Source organism: Anabrus simplex, chromosome 7 (assembly GCF_040414725.1).
Source record: "Anabrus simplex isolate iqAnaSimp1 chromosome 7, ASM4041472v1, whole genome shotgun sequence".
Lineage (NCBI taxonomy): Eukaryota > Metazoa > Arthropoda > Insecta > Orthoptera > Tettigoniidae > Anabrus > Anabrus simplex.
The window spans coordinates 114,202,503-114,219,301 of NC_090271.1; the positions used below are offsets into that span (position 1 = coordinate 114,202,503).

General features: G+C 37.4%; 1 protein-coding gene across 1 annotated transcript in view; it reads left to right on the forward strand.

Moving 5' to 3' along the window:
• Oseg5 (intraflagellar transport protein Oseg5) overlaps positions 1-16,799 on the forward strand; it is a 192,033-nt gene that overhangs the window by 154,650 nt on the left and 20,584 nt on the right. Inside the window, exons 13-15 of the mRNA XM_067151262.2 lie at positions 388-510; positions 602-741; positions 14,929-15,052. Of these exons, the coding sequence (XP_067007363.2) occupies positions 388-510; positions 602-741; positions 14,929-15,052 (387 nt within the window). The remainder of the gene's footprint in view (positions 1-387; positions 511-601; positions 742-14,928; positions 15,053-16,799) is intronic.

Sequence of the window (16,799 nt, forward strand, 5' to 3'; positions counted from 1 at the left end):
ATAGATTAATGTATTGATAAGGTGGAGACTTCTCAATTATCTTTATGTTGTAAGACCTATCTGTGTCATTGCGACGTAAAGCAGATTGTAAAAGAGAAATGAATTGCTACAATGGTGGGCAAAACATTTTTTGATGAGTCGTCATGGTGATTGTTGTTTTAAGAAGCAAAACAATGTGATAATTAGCCCCCTTTAACAAATTAAATGGAGCCAAAAATTTAGCATCAGAACATTAATTTGGAAATATGGAGAGAAGGAAAAACATAAATGTACTTGCCTTAGCTCATCATCTTATTTGTTCGAATGTCAGAATTCTACAAGAAAATAAAATGAGACAATCTGTATATTATTTCTTTCTTTAAAATCTAGCATCCTTTTCTGTTGTAGGACACCAGTATGTGGGCATGTTTGGCTGGAATGGCTCTTAATGCCAAAGACTTGGATACTGCTCTGGATGCATATGTTGCTTTGCGTGAGTTTGTAACAGTGGATAAAATTCTGGAAGTACAGGTGAGTTGATTGAAAAATTACAAATCAGAATTAGTGCTTTCAAATTTTATTTTCATGTAATCACAATGAATTGTTTTTTGATTTTTGTTAGAAAATCACTGTGCCGGCCATTAAAGTGGCTCAGATATTGATGTTAAACAAGAACTCTAAGGAAGCAGAAACTCTCCTGTTACAGAATGGATTTGTATTTCGGGCTATCATGACGAATATTGATGTGTGCGATTGGGACAGGTAAGAGGTATCATTCTACTCTCCTTCTTTTTTCTCATTTCACTAGGTTTCTGCACAGTTAGAGGTAATTTGTTTGGAGCTACCAAACATGTTCTAAGATATTTTTTCCAGTACTATTTACAGTGAACATGAACAAAACTTAGAGCTATGAGAGTGACAGTCTAGTTACAATTTGACTGGACTGAACCAGTGGATGCTCAGAAATAGCCTGTTCTAACAAGCTGGAATTGGATATGGCTGTAGTAATATCAGGGAAGTTGTAGAAAGAATAATAGATACCGAGATATAATATTACTGATAACACTCTTGCTGTCATGGCAGAGAGCTTTCTTCTTTAGTAGACCAAGCCATTTCTTGTTCTCGTTGGTGTATAAAAGTGTGACATGACTTTCTTCGCTTGTCTTTTACCCGCCAGTCTGCCTTTGATTATGTCCTGTAGCAAGCCTCCGTGTCACAGCATGTAGGCTACTGAATCCAAGTGAATCTTTTGCGCACTTTTTTATTTGTCAGTTGAATACCTCCACGTTTGTGGTTCAGTCCACCCAGGAGATTGTAGGCAGTTACTTCCAGGCACATCTCAAATGCCTAAATATGACTTGTCAGGTTGGAGTTAAGTGTCCACCTTTCACTACCATACAACCCCAATTACCAAATAAATATTTTAACAAATTGCTCTAAGCTCTGTGCATTGGTGGTTAGCTTTTTTAGTATTTGTAGAACACCATTCTTTCAATACAATAGTTTTTGCTGCCATGCAGCAGAACATGCGTGGTGCTAGGTTCTGAAAGCCCAGTATTTGTTTGTGCCTCAGTTGGACACCAAACGAACTTGTATCCTGTCTCAGTGTTGTCCGAGGGATTCTTCTTCTTATTATAATTCTTATTCTTCTTCTTCTTGAACCACATTCTCATTGGATGTTAGCTGTCATCAGGGTGATCTGGTTCTTTTTCTCAGCAACTTGGAAAAGAGTGAGGGTACGGAGGCCAACTACTCCTTCCTTCAGTTTTACCTTGTAAGATAAACTGAAGGAGTCTATATTTATCATTTTGAACGACATGACCAAAGTACTCAAGTTTCTTCTTTTTGATGTTGTGCATGACCTCTAGCTCTTTGTTCAGGCATTAGAGGACTTCAGTGTTACGTATTCTGTCAACCCATGGTATTCTGAGCAGGCGTCAGTAGCACTACATCTCAAAGGATCGAAGTTTTTTGGTGGTGGTCTCTGTTAGGCACCATAAAGTAAGGCAGAAAATACGTAACACCAAAGTAAACGGAGATGGAGATTGATCTTAAAGTCCCTGTTACAGAGAAGTTTGCTCATTCTCTTGAACGCAGTCTTTGCCTGTTCAATCCGGGACCTAATTTCGACAGCACTGTTTCAGCTGTGACAAAGTAAGCTGCCGATATACTTAAAGTGTGGACTTGCTCGAGTGATGTGCCAGCTACTGTCAAGTTAACAGGTTGAATGATACGTTTATGTATGAGCGGTACTTTGGTCTTATGCATGTTTAAATGCAGACCTGCTGCAGCACTGTGTTCAGCCACACAGTTCAGTAATGTCTGCAGACCTTCACCACTTGTTGCAAGCAGAACAGTATCATCTGCATATCGCAGATTATTTATTGTGACCCCATTAACAATGATGCCCTCCTGTTTTTCTTTTAGTGCTTCAGAAAATTCCCTTTCAGAGTAAATATTGAAGGGAATGGAAATTGACCACATCCTTGCCCACTCCTTGCTTTATTGCTAGCACAGGTGTTTGTGCTGTCAGCCTTACTGATGCAGTCTGATTCCAATACAGGTTAGCAATAATTTGGATATCTCTTACTATCCATGCTGATATCATGTAGAAGATGCAGCAATGTTTCATGTTTCAAAGCTTTTTCAAAAGCAATAAAAGAAGCATATACATCCACAGACATACCTATGCACGTACCTGCCAACTTCCCGATTTAGCCGGGAGACCCCCAATTTTCGACAGTTTTTCCTGCCTCCCGATCATTCTATTATTTCTCCCGATTTTAGCTAATGTTTTGGTGAACTTCAAACATTTGTTTTCAAATCCTGCCATTTCAGCTTGTTTACGCGAGTGGCCGGAAGTCCTTCGCTCATTGGGCGCTTTCAAACAAAATATCTACGTTTATTAATGAGAGAAATGTGCGCGAATGTGTGATGTTTATTGAAACCTGTATATCGCGACGCGTATATTGATCGTCAATCTCTCGTTATCATGTGCTATGTTCGTGTTCTTTCACATCAGTCTAGTCGATTCTAGAGACTAGTCGCTAGATATGGAGTCTTTTTTAGTAATTTAGTGATAGAATTTCAATGATAACAACTAGTGACTTTTCTAGAGATTTTAGGAGCCATTTGGAGACAATTCTGACTAATTTTAATTTATCTCAATATAAATAAAATAAGAGTGTCTGTACATTGCTCAGAATTTATAATGAATTGTATTTCTGTACTGGTCCGTGACCACAGTAACAAGGAAAAATGCATGTTTTAATTTTCCGTAATGTCTGTGTGTATGTATGTATGTATGTGCATCACAAGAAATTGGCTGAAGAGAATTTATATAAAGTCGGGGAATAAGTCACTAAAATCTAGGCCACAAATAATTGTGTTTACAGTGAGTGAAATGGTAGTTTAGGGGAAGGCCTAAAATTTAATTCTCACATATTTATGTTATTATTGGCCCTATTGATAAATACTACATAAATAAAGTTATATATTATTAAATATTTTAACATTTATGTCTTATACATTTTTACCATACCGGCTATGATAACTTGGATATTCATGAATTTGGATTTTTGTTGCCAAGTCCATATCAGCGCCGAGGTATGAGAAAATGGGTGAACAGAATTTAATGAAAATCTGTATGTAAAGTTGGGAATAAGGAACTACAGTCTACGCTATAAATAATTTTATTCACCCTGTTCAAAATGGTAGTTTCGGGGAAGGTGCCAAAATTTAATTTTTAATTACCTATCTAATTGGTCATATCAAAGTTACTACATAACAAAAGTTATAGAGGGTACAATTTCTGATTATGTCTTAACAAAAGTTATAGAGGGTACAATTTCTGATTATGTCTTATTTGGCTTTACCGTACTGACTATACTAATATTGTGAAGAATATTATAAGAATGAGAAAAAAGTCATGAAGGAACGATCTCTTGAATAATAAGACAAGAGGGAGTCATAAAAGAAAGGACGATTCACTTTACATTAGATGCTCTAATACCACAGAGTCGGAAGAAAACTAAATGTGAAGGCCTGCAATATAGACAGCTCATAAAATTGATCGGCAATAACATTACATTGACGATTATTTGTTGTGATGTGCTTTGTGTATTCTTCTTCCATTTATCTCCGATAGATGGGATTACTGCTACGTACCTAGTATAACAGCCTGCCTAAATATTGGTGGGAAGTAGCTGGGGAGTTATATGTCTCTCTTCTTTAGCATGCCATTCCTCTGGTTCATAAATTTTCGGATACTACTAGTACGTAACACACTGGATCATCATAGTATTCCAGCTATACGATCCCTACTCTGAGGCAGTGAGTGTGCACACTTAAATGGAATAACCACGAACCTACTATGTTAGCATAACAGGGGGGAGAGGTAATACTACCACGTGGCGCATACCAGGTGGCGGATAGGGGGGTCCTAACTGAATTGCCAGCGGACTTAAGCGAAATAAAATTGCTCTCACAACCAAACACACACCGCCTGTGGGTGGGGGACGCAGGTGAAGAATACACCCACGGTATCTTCTGCCTGTCGTAAGAGGCAACTAAAAGGGGTGACCAGGGATGTTTGAATTAGAACCATGAGACTACTTATAATTAGCACCACCATGCTGGGTCTCTTTTACTGGTATGTAGTACCACTATGTTAGGTACACAATAGCTTTGTGATTAGTAGTGACAGTGTGTGAATCAGGGTGAGTTTTACAGTACCTGTGATTAGTACCACTCTTACGAGCGACACCATGGGTCTGCCTTGCCTATGATTAGTAGCCACTATATAAGGAACACCACGTTTTGAATTCTGGTCAGTGGATGATTTTGAACTTTTAAATTGTCATTACATTTCGTCTCATTTTGTACCATCAGGGGCCGATGACCTAGATGTCAGGTCCCGTTAAACAACAAGCATCATCATAAATGGAATAATGACACAGGAGCTGTCTGCGGCCTGGTCATTCTAGCTTTGGAACTTTGAACTGTTAGATCGACACCGTGGTACTTTTCTTTAAAAGTGAGAAAATGTGTTGTTTTTCATTTTAGCGAATATTTCATATGACAGCATTACTTTTAATCGTGACATTTGTACTGACGTCATTGTAATGACCTATGTTGACTTCAGTTGGGAAAACTATAAGGACAGTCTTTTTGAGAATTCCATAGCGAAGCACGGGTGCAACACCTCATTATTTGATACAAATAGCATTGCGCTTTGCATAATCGTGCGGGCGCTATCTGTGCATTTGCTAAGTAATGGCATTTAAGTGCATGACCGATTCATGTGTGTGGAGCATGAGTTCATACTATTTTCGGAAGGCTTATCAGAGACTGATCATCTTACTCATATACTTCCTGTAATAAAAAATGGCGTATGGCTTTTAGTGCCGGGAGTGTCCGAGGACATGTTTGGCTCACCAGGGGCAGGTCTTTTGATTTGACGCCCGTAGGCGACCTGTGCGTTGAGATGAGGATGAAATGATGGTGAAGACGACACATACACTCAGCCCCCATGTCAGCAAAATTAACCAATGATGGTTAAAATTCCCAACCCTGCCTGGAATCGAACCCGGGATCCCTGTGACCAAAGGTCAGCACGCTAACCATTTAGCCATGGAGCCGGACATACTTCCTGTGAGGTAATAGAGAAGTGTAATTTTTAGCCTTGTAGCCTCGTTATAGCAACAGTCGGGCTTTGAGACAATAAGTGTTGTAAATATATCATAGTATTGTATTGCGCTAGAGTAGAACGCAGCCCGGAAGGCGGTTTGAAGAGGGTTGCGCAGTAACATTCGCACGCTTTGTAGTATGACGTGTTTTCCGCTGAGCCAATAGAATCATTTCAGTAAGAGGTGCCTGTTTGTGCGGGTCACGAGTGAATGGTTAGAGTTTTATTTGTAAATATCATAACGAATTTAGGGAACTATTTGCATGTGTACGATAGATCCAGGAAGAGCAAAAAGACATGTATTCCGTCGACAGGCGAGGGAAATAGTATTTAAAGTGTATTTGTATTTGGTAAGCATGCAGCATCAGGCGTTCATAGGCGGAGAAGGTGAGGAACACCATGTTGCCACGCTTCAAAAGAAGACAGCACTCGCGTATGGTATCGGCCTGCAAACAGTACAGAGGATAAAACAAGCTTCAGAAATAAAAATAATGCGGTGTTCAGGTCGCCAGAGAAGAACCCTTAGAGGAAGAAGCAGGTGACAGTCCTCGACGATTTCAATAAAAATGTTCTGTGTACAACAATATTTGATAGGTATAAAAATGGCGAATATCCTACGGCATTGAAACTGGACCATCCATTTACCTTCCTTAATATCTCGAAAATTTTCCTCAACACTTTTGCGGGGTTTGATGTTATAAATTAATTTGGACTTTCACAAAACTTTTAAGCCCACAAAAAATACAGGTCATCGCTTTGGAATTCAAGATATAACTGGAAGAAAAAATGTTTACACATTCATGCTGTTATGCTCTCTGCACTTCGCCTTCATTTCTCTCAACTTCCATTTAACTTCTTTAATATCTCAAAAATTTCACTCAACACTTTCTCGAGGTTTGATGTTAAAAATTAATTTGGACTTTCACAAAACTTTTAAGCCCACAAAACATATAGGTCATCGCTTTGGAATTCAAGATATAACTGGATGAAAAAACGTTTACACATACATGCTGTTATGAGTAGCCACATTGGCATCATCGCACCTCATACTTCTGTCTCTCTCTGCGCAACGAAACCGCCTTCCGGGCTGCGTTCTACTCTAGACATGTAGAATAAGTAGTTTTGACCAATTTTATCTCCTGATTTCTCCTGATTTTTCCTGATTTTCATATCAAAATATCCTTATTTTTGGTTTTGTGAAGTTGGCAGGTATGTATGCATCCTTGTACCAAAATCTGCATCCCCAGCAATGCCTGTCTGGTGCCAAATCCATTCTAGAAACCAAACTGGGTGCTATCTATGTAAGATTTGCATTTGCTGTATATTCTTGCAAAACTTATATTACTTTCAGGAAGATTTTGAGAACATGGCTCATTAGGCTTTTGATTCTGTAATCTCCATGAGATTTAGCCATTGTTTTCTTTGGAATAGGGATGAAAGTTGATGTCAACCGGTCAGAAGAAATTGATCCATTGGTGTATACCAGATTGAATAGGTGGAGGTATATATAAACTCACATGCTTTGAATGTAAGAATACATACATAGGACAATCTGGCCGCAATTTTAAAGTTAGATATTTGGAACATGTGAATGCTGAAAAACATAGAAGATTCTCAGCAATGGGATCACACATGACTGCCACAGGTCATAAATTTACCAACATAGAACAAGACCTGACCATCATAAAAAAGTTAAAAAAGGGCAGCTTAATGAACACATATGAAGACCTGTACATTCATCTAGACCAACTTGTAAAGAAAAATGATAACCTTAATGAGGCTGTAGAATATAAGAATCCATTATATTATCAAATTCTAGTATATTTGAAAATGCTTGAGAAGGATCACGAAAAAAGAATTGGAATTTCTCCTCCTACAGATAGCCCTACAACTTATTCCTCCTCAGTTGAAGCTATAGGTGACAGCAAGGAAGTTCTTGACACACCTATATCCCCCGCTCCTCCACCTCCTCAGGTGCAAGAGCAAGGAAGAACGCATCATCAATATTACACCCGGCGCAAAACTGTGAAAGAATGACAGGAGTTACTGTTCCAAAGGAAAGCAGGCTTAATAAGATTTGACAACTAGGAATTAGTTATATCTTCATCTACATTAATAATAAGAGCCGCACTGTGATATCAAGATTTCTTCATTTCGATAATTACTTGTAAATTGTATAATTTTTAATTTATAAATTGATCTTTTTTCATGAATTATTAAGAAAAGAATATTTATTAGGACAATTTCTCTATGGAATATTGTACAAGTGTTTCCTTGACGACTGCTTTCTATTGTAGAAATAATTTATATATTTTCTCTTGAGTTATTTGTTAGTTTTAATCTTGTCAATCTTATGTTAATTTTAAGGACACTTCCTCTAAAGCATTACTTTGTCAATTTTATACATTTTTCATCTAAACAGTGTTATGTGGCTGAAGATGTTGATAATATACGAAACATGTACCACTTTTGACCATTAAAAATTGCCTTAAGCAATCATTGTATCGACTAGGTGGAAAATAAATACTTAATTGTGAATCTATTGAAGTGCGATACGGACCATGAAGCTGATTTTATGTGATCATTTACGTCGAAACATACGGGAATAGAGCAGCGGGCAGCAAGTATTCAGTGTCCAAATGAAACGTGCGCTACCGCGGTAACTGAAGTGCACTTCAAGCGGCCAACAAGTCTCCCAAAGCATTTCGCGGACCAAAAGGCGGCAAGTTTCTGCAGGTAGAGGATTATCTGCTTAAATATATGATTTTGTTATGCATTGTTGGATAAGCCGTTTCTCACGAAATGCTGTGTTTTAAAGAATGAGAAATAGCCGCGGCACACGGAATCAGTGTCTCGGATTTGAAGGTTAGCCAAGGCTTGATTAATTTTCTGAAGAGAAATTAACTTTATCTTTGACGAAGAACAACATTATGCCAAAAAATGACGAATGATTTCAACCATTGTCATCGCTTTGTGATTGAGAAGCGTGAAATGAAGGAATATTTGATCCCCCTTTATAGGACCCGCACGTCAGACGCCAGTCAGTTTCCGTACGCCGCAAAGTCGAACAATCGATAAGAAATGATCATACAGTGTTATCGTACACGCTATCGGAAGCCAAAAACAAAGATGTACTGCAATGCTTGCTGATGGCAGAAAGCTTACACCTTACATTGTTCTAAAACGAAAAACAATGCCTAAAGCAAAATTTCCGCAAGTGATCCACATTCGTATTCAACAGAAAGGGTGGATGGACACGTCACTTGTACAAGATTGGATACGAACGGTTTGGGGTAATGTAGCAGGGTCCCTCCTTCGATGCCCGGCCCTTCTCGTGTTGGATAGTTTTTTTTTTTTTTTCTGGTATGCCATTCAGGTCGTATTTTCAGCTCGTAATGAGAAGAATATTTTCTAGTGTCGGTACTTCAAACCCACGTGTCTGACCTACCTGATATACCTTATTTGACTTTTCAGAAAAAATCTCACGCCGGAATTTTACTCTGTATGACGATAATCGCAAATGAGTTGAACCAATTGTCTTTATATATTATATTTTATGTATCTTTTAAATGTAAATGAATTATAAATCATTTGTAAAGATCTGAATTCCTTGAATAATTTACGCATCCACAGTTTTTGCCTGTATTTTTCATCAAAAAAGTGCGTTAATTACACGAGAAAATATGGTATGGATTTTGTTGTGTGTGTCGGTGTGACATAAATATTATTATTCGTATGTGTCATAAATGAGAGTGATTAGGTACATTTTCTTGTAACCATTTTTATGTTTTCTTAGTTTAAGATTTTAAATTTAATTATCAATTCGCATTGTAACTGTAGATATGTATGCCTTTTATCCTGACCTATTTTCACGTAGACTGTGGTGAAATATACGTGATGAAATCCAAGAATTTAAAAAATCTTCCTATTTTTGGGTTCTAAAAGTTGGCAGGTATGCAAATATATGTAAATTTATACTTGTTATTTGACTTAATACATTTCACTATACGTTGCCCTTTCCTCTGGATTCCCATTGGCTTCCCTGATTTTGTCCTAATACCATTATTATTATTATTATTATTATTATTATTATTATTATTATTATTATTATTATTATTATTATTATTATTATTATTATTATTATTATTATTATTATTATTATGCCTGGGTTATTTTCCCCTCCCTTTGCCTAATTCTAGCACTAGAATGTTGTGACGCCAAGTATTTACTTGTGTCCTGTGCTTCCTTGTCCCATTGTCTCACTGCGGTTTTACCCTGTTCGACCTTATGTTAGCCCTTCTTACTTGGACTCGACTCTACTTTATGTTGTCCGAATCCAGTTATCTTTGTCACGTCCACTGTTCCTTTCTTCTTTATATTTATTTCTTCTCATAATACTGCATGCTTATTACAGAATGGTAGCAGAGCGTTTGACTCGATCCTTTCTTTCTTAATACTATTGTATTACTCATTTATTTCTGGTGCCGTATTATAGTTCCACTGCTTCGTATCAATTGTCACGTGGAGCATCATAATTTTACCTTACCTTTGTTCTGCTAGCCAGTTCCTTTTTTAAACCTCATTATGGAATATTTTTCTGATAATTTCGCGCCATATCACTCTGATATTTCAGCGGACTCTTTTCGTGTTCCCCCTAATCTGTTTGCTCCAAACCCTCATCTGATTTTTGACAAATTTTTCTCTTCAAACTCATTTTCTGACATTTCATCCTCTTTACCTTCTATCGCTACTGGTCTTTCCACCATACCTAGTTAGATTTCTGATCAGCTTTCTCACACATCGCCTCAAAAGGTAAACAAGCCATATCCTGACTTTCACACTCTCCTTTCAGAATCAAAACACATGCACATCAGTCGCTGCTCCTTCTTCCCCGCCGGTCAATCCTTTTCAGGACCCACCTCAGTCCAATGCTTTTACCCAAACTCTGCCGCCTACTCCTTCTCCGCAGTTTTTCTATGAATCCTTTGACAACCCTTCTAATTCTTCTCAACTGCAATCGGTGAATTTTCATATTGTAAATAAGTGTTTGGATCAAGTTCCTCAGCTGAATTTGACTCACCCTAAGGAGTTAACCCTATGGTTACTCACAGCTAGAAAATTTTTAAAAACATCCTTAGCTCCATTTTCTCAGTTACTTTCTTTGTTATATTCTAAAACCTCAGGACATTTCAGTAATGACTCACTTTACTGATTGGATGCAATTTTGTTCTGTTTTGCACAATTGAGTGCCTCATTAAGAGAAGGGGCTAACCCACAAAAATTCAGAAATTCATTTTATCGTTTTTTTTTTTTGCATAGTGCTGGTATCTCTTAGCATTGCTGTGCACTACTTGTGGTTTGGGGATAGTTCCTTGTCTGTCCAAATACACACACAAAAATGAGAACCTTGGGAATCAGCTGTACAGTTAGTAAGAGAAGGAGCTAACCCACATGCCTCAGTCAACTGGAGCGGAGGGGTTAGAGTGACATGTAGTTACTTTTCTAACCAGAAAATGTCTTGTGATGGTAGGAATAGTAATGTTAGTAAAATGTCTTGTGGTGGCACAAACAGTGGTTTTAATGTGAGTAACTGTAAAAAACGTAAACGAAACCAAGACGACTAGAAGAGGTCTATAGCTAAGAGATTGAGAAATGGTGGTGAAGCTTATGTAATTGATAAAGCCAAGAAATTTGTGCCAGCTAAGAGAATGGGTGAAAAATGTAAGTGTGCAGTGAAGAATGAAAAGGCTTATGTTAAGTGGTGTATTACAAACTATATGATATTGAAAAAGAAAACTGTTGTTGTTTTTTTTTTTGGATTTTAAAACTTCCAAATTACAACTTACAAAATGCCTTTTTTGTGCAGTCTGATTAAACAGAATTGTAAGAGAGCCTATGCAAAAAAAGGAAACTGATCCTAAAAGAAAGGTGACATACTACTATTACCTAAAAAATAAAAGCGGTGAAGATGTTAGAGTGTGTTTAAAAGCTTTCTGTGACATGTTTTTCTGTATCTAGAAAGCGTGCTTCAGTTGCTATACGTGGAATGAAAGAAGAACAGTCATGTGGAATAGTTAATGATGATTTTCGTGATAGTGATGTAAGTCGAATGGAAGTACTTCATTTTCTGGGTCACTTTCCATCCCCTCAGTACCATGTCAGGACAAGAGAGGAAGACATGGGAAGTATTGGAAAAAGAAAATCCTGACTGCCAATTTAATTTTGCGTGTAAACATATTAACATGTTTCCTAGGTATATTAGCCATTATAGTAGAGAAAAAAGCCCACACAAGGGCTACATAAGGTCGGTGGCATCTGTTTCTGAAATGCACAGACCCTATCTCAAAGAACACGAAAAACAGAGTGACATAGGCCCGCCCCTTTCATATGAGAAAAACTTGCATGTTTTTAATGAAAACTTTAACATTGGATTTAAAACACCTTTCAGTGACACCTGCACAGTATGTGATAAGTGGAGGGCTATAGATGAGGATGATGTCCCTTATGCAGTTAGGCTTCATCAAATAAAAATAGAACAAGGATATAAAACTCAAACTGATACCAGAAAAGACTCCTACTTATGAATACTTTGTTATCACATACGACTTACAGCAGGCTTTACCTTTACCTAAAATACCAACGGAAAAAGTGTTCTGTCTCAGGCAGCTGTGGATGAATAACCTAGATGTTCATGTCTGCAGATGAGATCTGGTGTACCTTGTTCATCTCGCTGATTAAAATCCATGTCCTTCTCCACTGGGGTTATCTTTGAAAACAATATGACACCTATGTTTGTCCATTTACATTCTTCTTATTCTGGTCGAAAACCCTATTAAATAGATTTAACTATATCATATTTTCACACTCTATTTTATTAAATATTTCTGACAAACAATACTATGTCTTGTCATAATTATCCTAACCTTCACCAACTAGTTCATAGAACATACGTTAATACTGGCGCTCATTCTTTTACTAAACAAATATTCCATAAATTCCCTAATTATGATCAAATAGATTTCTTTGCATGGATCTTAATATTTGTTTCTCAATGCATTGACACGTCTTTGAAGACGAAGAGATGACATTATTAAGTAAGTAACAGCTGATTGACCATCAAAGTGACATAAAAAGGAAACTGGTTTGACTTCATTGAACACATCATAGTTATTATTCTAACATTTAGCTTCCAATGCGTGATTTATCTAATTATGATCCTAATGTGATAAAACATCAATGTGGATCAGCGGTAGAGTGTCGGCCTCCGGATCCCAAGACAGCGGGTTCAAACCCGGCAGAGGTAGTCGGATTTTTGAAGGGCGGAAAAAAGTCCATTCGACACTCCATGTCGTACGATGTCGGCATGTAAAAGATCTCTGGTGACACATTTGGTGTTTACCCGACAAAATTCATTAAATCTCAGCCATAGACGCCCAAGAGAGTTTCGGTTTATCCGGTCTGCCATCTAGTGGGGGCCTAGAGTAAAACGGAACGTCGAAATTGTCAAGCAGACAGCCAGATGGCGTCAAATTGAAATGTCTGCATACGGTAGCTGAGGCCATACGATTATTATTATTATTATTATTATTATTATTATTATTATTATTATTATTATTATTATTATTATTATTATTATTATTATTTTATAATGAACTAATTCATCGTAAATTATTTCCTTTTAAATAACTATGAAACCAAACTGAAAAGAGTCTAATTCCCATTCAGAACTGCTAAGAAAACACCCAACTATAAAAATATCCTACGAGATGGAATTTCATAATAGAAAAAACTAAGAACAGTGCAAATAAAATTGAAATTTTGACTTATTTGACCATCTGGAGGGAGTCTGGATGAGGTCTGAATTACATTTCGACCATATATTTTGGTTTAAGTCACCATCTCCTCCACTTTGGTGACCACGATCTCTTTAAGTGCTTCATTATTCTGCTGTAATTTTCACACATTTCTTATTGGGAATAACCCTGAAACTGAAATAAATAATATTAGACAATGCTTCATGAACAATCATTCTTCACTGCTTTCTATTCCCACTTTCAACTACTGTATATCAGTTTTCACATATTTAAATATTTTCCTTCTCTTATTTGAATATCTGAGTATTTCTTAGATGATGTAGACAAATTTATAAATGTCTTAATTAGTTACTGGATCCAATCAATTAAGAAATGTTATTTTTTATGACTGCATCCTTTACTTTTCGACTTTCAACCACAAATTGAAAAAAATATATATACCAGACAGCTCGCGAGCACCTGCTTTCAACTTATAAATGTCCCGCATGCACAAATGATGAATGGGATGTCTACCAACTGATTTTCACAGGGGCTCTACTGCCAGCGGGCAGGTTACATCAGAATATGAAGAGATAACAACTGAACAGTTGCTCACAGCATGTTACTCACTGCTACTGGTCTAAAGCACCCCTTGCATTAGTAAACCTCGTTTTCCACTAATCTCAGCATCCAGTCTTGCATTCTGCATTAGTTCACTTCCCAAGTACTTGAAAGTCCCCACCAATTCCAGATCTTTGCCCACAAGTTTTATATGACCTTTCCCTTCTTTGTTTCCTCATGTCATCACCATTGTCTTGCTCTTTTTGGCATTCTCTTCAATCTTTCCATTCACTATATCTGTCTGTTCTTGAACCTCTTTGTCATATTTTCCCCAAATCATAATCAGCAAATAATATCATGATCATTTGTCTTCCTCTGTATGCTGTTTTTGCTACTTTCATGATGTTATTCATTTCTGTTATGAACAGATGGGATAACAAAACACTTCCTTGTCTCAGCCTGCATTCAGTCTTAAACCATCCTGTTTTACCCACTTGTTCATTGACTTGATAATTTTTATTGTCCTTTGCCTAATTCCCTCCTGTGCCAGATTTTCACAGACTACCCTAGCGACACTCTCGTAAGCCTTTTCTGTCAGTATGCTCTATGTCATCACGATGTCCTTCCTGTATTCTGATGTTTTTCCATATTCTTTCTCATGATAAAAATGGGCCCTATCATTGATCTTCCCCTTCTGAATCCAAACTGCTCTGCTGCTTATATCCTAAGACATCAAAGTGATGCAAGTATTGAAGTATTTTAACTAAAGATGAAGCTGAACTTAAGTTTTGCTTATGATTGCTATTTTAAATTTCATTTTGTATTGTATTACGATAATAGAATTCTCTAAATTACTTTCTTTTTTAAATATACTGTACATTATTTATGAAAGTTGTTGGATTGTTACAGAGCACTTGATCTTGCTGTGAGGAACAAGACACATGTAGATACTGTGCTGCTGAAACGGAAGCAGTATTTGGAAGGGCTGAAGATGGAAGAGGATAAGCCAGAATACCTGAAATTTAAAGATGAGGTAACATAGAAAATGAATTACAAAAGAAGGTAGTGGCAATAAAGCAACATTTGAATGTGTGTTAGGGCATTAGTCCAAAAGCTGGTTGGATCCTCAGATAGGACCACCACTTTGAATGAAGAAAAGATGTGCAATAATAGATCTGGAGAATATGAAGGATGCTATAAAACTATTGTACTAGACAATATTTTGACCAAGATCAGAGATGCTCAAGTACATTAGTATGCTGTAGAAACCAGCTGTCTCATAACATACTTTTAGATCTGTCTTTTGTGCTCCATCTGTAGGATTTTAACCTACATTTAACCTGTTTTGTTTAAAATTTGTTTGAAGATATTGTTTTTGTTCTACAAGATTAGGACCAAAGTTTGAGGACATGGCATATAGCTCCTTAGCATATATAGTTTAAACACCAATGTAAAATGAGCTTCAAAAGAATCTCCTCGGACAACTTTATACTTCTATCAGCATTGGCAAAGCTTATGGAAGCATTGCTAAAAGCCATCTTTGGCAACCTATCATAATATCTCCTGCGATGCTACTTTTATTTTCTGATGCAAAATAACATCCTGTCAGATGACTTTCATTCTTGGAGTGAGGTAAGCTGGCTGATTGACTCAGATGGTAGAGCACTGGCTTTCTGAATGAGCTCAAGTTGGAGGGTTCTAAAATATGCCAGCCTAGTGTCAGTAGATTTACCAAGAGGTAAAAGAACTCCTGTAGGACAAAATTTCTGGTATCTCAGTATCTCCAAATACCCTAAAAGTCATTATTTGGGACATAAAACTATAGGGTCGATGCATAAGTTCGTGCGGTATTCTTGTGGATTGGTAACAATGCAGCATGAAGGGATTGCTTATCGTTCTTCCATTGTTTTAACTGAGTTTGGGTGTTGTGAAACATAGGTTTTCTTGATTGTGAACGTATTATTTGTGTATATTTCAGACAAACGAATATGGAATGTCAAGTTGAGAAAAGTGAGCATTTCCGACACATTTTACTCCTTGAGTTTAACCGAGGATCCAGTGCAGCAGGAGCTGCGAGAACAATTTGTGAAGTGTACGGGAATGAAGCAATTGCTGAAAGAACAGCACACACATGGTTTTCCTACTTTTAAGCAGGACAGTTTGACTTGTCTGATGATCCACGTTCTGGAAGACTCTTCCGATTTTGACAAAAATCGCTTGAATGAGTTGCTTCATGAGAATCCTTGTCAAACAACGCGGGAAATGGCACAAGTTTTTGAATGTGATCAGTCAACTATTGTACGCCATTTGAATTCGATGGGTAAGGTACAGAAATAGGATATATGGGTACCACACGTGCTTAGTGGCAGTAAGAAAAATCAGCGAGTAAACATCTGTTCGTCATTGCTTTCCCGGCACCGTTTGGCTTGTGTTAGGCATGAAGCATTCCTTTCGAACATTGTCACCGGTGACGAGAAACGGTGCCTGTATGTCAACATGAAGGATAGTGCCCACCCACAGAAAATCATGTTGTGTGTTTGGTGGAACAAAGATGGCATTCTTCACCATGAACTTGTTCCAAAAAACGTAACAACTACCTCTGCTGTGTATAGTGACCAGCTAAAACGGCTTGCCATTGCTATTGACAACAAAAGACAAAGACAGCAACCAGTCTTATTGCTCCAGGATAACGTTCGTCCGCATACAGCACAATTGACCAAAGGTGTGATTGCTTAATTTGGTTCGGAACCTCTTCCTCATCCTCTGTATTGCCCTGACCT